This window comes from Euwallacea fornicatus, chromosome 24, assembly GCF_040115645.1.
Source record: "Euwallacea fornicatus isolate EFF26 chromosome 24, ASM4011564v1, whole genome shotgun sequence".
Lineage (NCBI taxonomy): Eukaryota > Metazoa > Arthropoda > Insecta > Coleoptera > Curculionidae > Euwallacea > Euwallacea fornicatus.
In genome coordinates, this window is record NC_089564.1 from 1 (window position 1) to 5,991 (window position 5,991).

The following is a 5,991-nucleotide window of genomic DNA, read 5'->3' on the forward strand; positions in this document are numbered from 1 at the left end:
TCTGCCCACTAAAACCACCTCCCCTCTTCCGCCCCCCGGAACCACCTTTCGGTATACCTTCGGGGGGACGCCTACTCCTGACTAGGCGGGGACTCTGGTCCTCACCCCACTCTTCTTTCTCTCATTCTCTTTCACCACCTTCCCATTCACTATTCTATTCACCAGTCTCGCAAACAATTCCCACTTTTCCTTACTCTCCACCAGTTCGTGTCCTATCATGTCTCGGCTCAGAGAGAGTCCCCCCTCCCTCGCCTCGACACGATAGCCCTCCCATTCTGGACACTCCCAGAGTGTGTGCTCCAGGGTGTCCTCCCTTTCATAACAAAACCAACATTCTGCACTTCTTTCAACCTTTATCCGCCTCAGGTATTTCCCAAACACACCATGCCCGGTGAACACCTGAGACAGCACATAAATCACTCTTCGTCCACTCACACTCACACCATTCCCGTATACTAGGTATGAAGGTCTTTATGCAACCCTCATACCCACTCCATTCTCTCTCCCATTCCTGCATTACCCATTCCTTTACTTCCACTCTACCCTCCTTCCCCTTCTCCCACAACATACACTTTCTTTCACCCTGATCCTCACAGGAGGATCTTGGCTAATGCCAACACCGCCCGCGGCCGGGGCCGTCCTGTACGTACAGGCCACCCTAAGAGCGAGCCTTCGATTTGCCCTCTCCAGAATGGCGTTGTACTTACCATACGCCAGCTCTGCCTGCCACACAGGAGCCGCGTACAGCAGGACTGTCGATGCTGCCATCACCATCATCCTCCTCCTCTCGTACCCTAGTCCATTCACTCTGGGCAGAATGCCCTCAAGCTTACCAATCACTTTCTGTACCTTGTCGGCCGTCCGTCTGGTGTGCTCGCCGAAGCGGGCGTCCCTTCCGAACCAGACTCCAAGGTACTTCAGACATTCCTTCGTTGCGTACTCAACACCGTCCACTCTCACGTTCATACTACGCACTTTCCGCCTTCCGGCCAGAAGCACCATCTCCGTTTTGTCCGTCGCCATGCTGAGTCGCATGCTACGGAAGGTCTCGACAACCAGTTCCATGGCCTCCCTGGTTCGTCTCTAGGGTTGTCCTGTCCTTCCCCGTGATCACCAACGCCAAGTCGTCCGCGTACGCCACCGGTGTGACGCCGTTTGGATAACCCGCGGTCAGGACCCGGTCATAGAACAGGTTCCACAAGACGGGCCCCAAGACAGACCCCTGAGGAACCCCACACGACATTTCTCGAACCTCCCCGTCTGGCAGCACCAAATACCGATCTTGCAGGTATCCCCGAACCACGTTCACCAGATACCTGCTCACCCGCGACCCCCTCAGCAGATCGCCGATGAGGTCCCAAGACGCCGAATTAAATGCGTTCTTAACATCTATCGCTACCATGACGCAGAAGCCCGCGTGCCTGTAGCTCTTCCTCCTGATTCCCTCAACAATCCCCATCACCAACCGCATGGCGTCCATGGTGCTTCTGCCCTTCACGAACCCAAACTTCGCTCGTTCACCATCCCATACACCCTAGCTTCTTCCAGTAATCTGGTCTTGATGACCTTCTCCGCCACTTTCCCGAGACCATCAACTAGACAGATCGGTCGGTAGGAGGCGTCATCCCCCGGATCACGTTTCGGCTTCTCCACCAGCGCAAGTCGAGTCCTCTTCCAGGCCTTGGGGTACTCGCCTGAGGTCAAGATGCGATTTACGCAGCCAACCATACCCCCTGGGGCACTGCCCCAAGATACAGCTTCAAGACCTCATTCGGTATCCCGTCCAGCCCCGGAGCCTTGCGGCTCTTGAGATCCACGACCGCCTGCCGGATCTCCTCCACAGTGGCCCGTGGGACTTCCTGTCCCCCCGTATCCTCCCTTTCCCATCCAATTTTAGGCCTGTTCGGGAAGAGTGTCTCAACCTGTCTATGCATTTCTGCAGTAGGCAGGGGACCAGTGCCAAGGCGACCAAGCTTCCCGGTTACAATTTTGTAGCCGAGTCCCCAGACGTCCGTCTCCAGCTCCTCACACACCTTCTTCCACGCTCCCCTCTTAGACTCCACGATGGATTCCTTGAGGGCCCTACGTTTCACTCTATACTCATCCTCCATTTCTTCCACTCTGCCATCACTCTTTGCTCTCTCTCTCATCGCCTTTCTTTTCGCTCTCACACACTCCTTCCTTTTATTCGCAATATCCTCATTCCACCAGTACACCGCTCTTCTCACTCTTCCATTTCCTCTATCTTTCTTCGTCATACATGCGTCACAGATGTCAGCGATTTCCCGAGTTATTCCCTCGGGCGTATCAGCTGCACCCAGACTACTTTCATTCTTCTCCACGTACTGTTTCACTCTTTCCAACGCTTTCGCATTCATCATCCATCCCTTCCTATTCATCCCCTCACTCACAGCCCGCCCAGGTACACCTCCCCCCCGTTCAACCCGGTAGGAGATATACCTGTGGCAACTCCCGCTCTCCATTCCCACTTCCACTCTCCAGTCGCTCACCACCACCCTCGCACTCGCCATCGTGACGTCGATCAGTGACGTACCGTTACGGTTGCCAAACGTCCACTCGCACCCGATGTTCTGGGGGGCAAGCTCCGTGGCGTCGAGGAACTCCTCCAAAACCCGGCCGTAGGCATTCGTCACGCCCGAGCCGAAGCGAGCGCTCTTGGCATTCAGATCCCCCGCAAGGAGGACCCTTCCACCGTTTAGCCCCCGCACATACCCCTCCAACCGAACAAGCCACGCAGAGAAATCCGCGGCGCTCCTGTTCGGGGAGAAGTACGCCGAGACCAGAGTCACCCCCTCCAGCCCCACCGCAACGAACCCCCGGTCCCGGTGGATTGACCGCACACCGACATCCGGCGCAAGCCAAATGAAGGCGTCGTCGCACCTGTCCCGAAGAAGCCCCCCGGTCGACTTACCCGGTTCCTGCCCGAGTACGACGCTGGCACCGCTCTCCCCGATCGCTCTGAACATTAGATCCGTCGCGAGACGTCCTCTGTCCAGATTGATCTGAAGGCACTGCAGTCCACTTCTCTCCCCCGCCATGGCATCAGTCATACTTCACTCACACACACACACACTCACACACTCACTATCACGCACACGCATCACTCACCCATTCCTCCGCCTAGTCCTCCATCCCCTCTCCCACAACCAGCGACTTCAGGAAGCTGGTTGCTGGTGAAGCCTCCTCTCCTCCTTCGTCCTCCTCCGTCCTCGGGGTGGACGTGACGGGCCTCCTCGTCCCGCTCGACGCCGGGCCATCCCCCGGTGTTATGGGGGTCGGGGTCTGGGCCACAGGTGGCACGGTTTCCCCCTCCACCCTTGGCCCCCTCCTCTTCTTTTTGCCCTCCTGGGACTGTGATGGCTGCGGCGGCGGTGGCGGCGGCTTCGCTTGCGTCGCCTCTTCGCCCTCCTCTGTCTGCCGGGGGCAGGGCGGTTTACACCCAGGTCCCCCAGCGCTGTGCCCTACTTTATCACATAAGGGGCAGAACCGCTCCTCTCTGCACTGCGCCGCCTTGTGGCCGTCCTTGGCGCACCGCGCACACAGCTGGGAGCGGTCCTTCCCCTTGCACTCACCCGCTCTGTGGCCCTGTCCCCAGCACCTGAAGCAGCGCCCCGTCTCCAGCCTCTCCCGGATGCGGCATCTGGAGATGCCCACCCGCAGTTCCGCCAGCCTGCGCACCGCCGCCGCTGTCTCCCACTCCGCAAGGAGTGTGGCAGTTTGGCAGCTCCCGTAGCTGGGGGTAAGCCTCAGCAGCCGAAGCCGCCTTCTCTCCACCCCCGCCGCAGTCGCCACCGCCCCCATCACCTCCTCCCCCGTGGTCACCCCGTCCAGCCCGAACACCTGAAAGGCAACCGGTCTCCCGCCTCCTCCTCTTACGCACTCTCCGCCGAGCTCCTTGGTGAGAGCGTCTCGCACCGCCCCCACGTTGCCTCCCTTTGGTACCGTCAGGAGGACCTCGCCACGCTTAGTCTCCCTGACGGTCCCGATCTCGATCCCGGGAGCCCCCTTGGCCACCGCTCCTCTCACCTTTTTGAGGGCGTCGAGGTAGGAGGTGCCCTCCTCGCGCGCCACAAAAATTACCTCCTCCCCAGCGCCCTCCGACTTACCTGCTCCTCCTGCCGCCCCCGGCACATAGAACCGGAGACTGACCTCGCTCCCCTCCGCTGCCAGTTCACCCAGCTTGCGGAGCTTCGCAGCGTCCGTCCCCGGTATCTGCGGGACGATGATCTGCCTCCTCCCCTCCTTCCGCGCAGCGCTTACCAAACCCTTTAGCGCCCCCAGGACAGCCTCCGGATTGATGTCGCCTCGCATCTGGCGGAAGAAGACATACCTCTCCAGCACGTTGGTCCCTCCTCCCTTCCTCCTCATACGGCACCCTTGCACCAGGAATGGCATCTCTCCCTCGTCCTCCTCATCCTCCTCTAGCTCCAGCAGCTCAGGGAGCATGGCCAAGACCCTATCCCTGAGCGGGCTGGACTCCTCCCCGACAATGAGGCCCAGGTCCCTCCTATGCCCCTCGGCCAGTGGGTCCCCCCTCACCATCTCCGTCGACCGGTACAGGCTCTCCTCCCAGCGCTCCCGGATCGCCTCCCTCAGCTTTCCGGAAGCCACCAGGCCTCGGACCCTCTCCCGCTGCTCCTCCGCCCTCATCTCCTCCTCGGTAGCCGTCTGGGTTCCGCAGCTCACCGTTTCCACCGGTGCTCTGCCCGCCCTCTCGTATCCCGCTATCCTCTCCTTCAGCTCCTCTATCTCCTCTCTCATCCTCTCCTCCTCCTCCGTTCCATCCATCCGGACCGCCTTGCGGAGGACGCACCGCAGGCCGGACATGACGTCCATGACGTCCGGCCTCAGCCTGTAGCCCGCCCTCAGCATGCGGTCCAGATCCTCCACTCTGGCCACAGCCTCCTCCAGCGCGTCCCCCAGCTCCCTCCTCGACTGAGAGAAGCTCTCCTCCATCTCCCTTCTCCTCTTCTTCCCCTCCTCTCCACGACTTGGTGTGCTCGTGGGGGGGGGCATCTCCATAGAGAATGCCGAGAAGAACTCGTCCCCCACGAGCACACTCGCCGCTCCTTCCGACACCCTCCTCAGTAGAGGCGGCCCCGATGCAGCCAACGATCTCCACGCCTCACTCGGGGTCTCCTCCTTCCTCTCCACCTTCTTCTCCTCCTTAGCTTCCTCCTTCTTCCTCTCCTTCTTCCTTCCCTTTGGTGGCGTCCTTTGGAGCTTTTTGCTCCCAGCGAATGCCCCCAATCCCTCATCCACAGCACGCCTCGTGCTGGAGCGGTCCTGGCCCCCCCCAGAATCCATGGGGCCAACACCGGCCACCGGGGCTTGCACCCGGTCGGAGCCGGCGACGGGATTATCACCCGCCTGGGGTACACGTTTTTCGTTACCACTCTCCATTCTAAAAAAGAAAAATTTACACACATAAGGACACCACATCATCCAGGTAAGTATTGGGTAAGTATAGGATTTAGGATAGGTTTTTCTTAGGATTTTATGGGGAAGTTGAAGGACACTCCGAAGAGTCGGCTTTTCAAGGATCAGGTAGATAGGACAAATTGCACTTGGGACTTAATACAATTTCAGCTTGGGTATCCGTAGGTTCGCTACGCCTATGTTCACTGGATGAGGGTGAACCCCAACGGGACCGCTAGAGACCGGACTCCCCTCCAGCCATGCATCCCTTCGGCGCGCACCCCACCTTAGGATTTGGAAGGTAGTTAAAGTGGCCTCACCACGCAGCCCCCAGGAGCCCCAGGAACCCCCAGGGAACCCCCAGGAACCCCCGCTCATCCAAATCCACCCCGGAAAGACAGCATCCCTGCCACCCCACCGAGTCAGATCAGATGTTTACGGTTTATTCTTTGGATAGGACGACTATGGATTCTCCGAAGAGCGTAAGTTGACAGGATTGCAGGTGATTTGGAGGAAACTATACCTAGGAAGGTAAGTATAATTTCAGCTAAA

The 5,991-nt window shown here is 59.1% G+C and overlaps 2 protein-coding genes across 2 annotated transcripts; both read right to left on the reverse strand.

Moving 5' to 3' along the window:
- Positions 1–528: 528 nt before the first annotated feature.
- On the reverse strand, positions 529–1,023 carry LOC136346660 (uncharacterized). Its single transcript, XM_066295984.1, has one exon. The coding sequence runs from the start codon at positions 1,021–1,023 to the stop codon at positions 529–531; it is 495 nt and encodes a 164-aa protein (XP_066152081.1).
- A 2,118-nt stretch (positions 1,024–3,141) lies between these two features.
- On the reverse strand, positions 3,142–5,424 carry LOC136346661 (uncharacterized). The gene has a single exon (XM_066295985.1). It carries the CDS (start codon positions 5,422–5,424, stop codon positions 3,142–3,144), a length of 2,283 nt encoding a protein of 760 aa, XP_066152082.1.
- Positions 5,425–5,991: the final 567 nt, after the last annotated feature.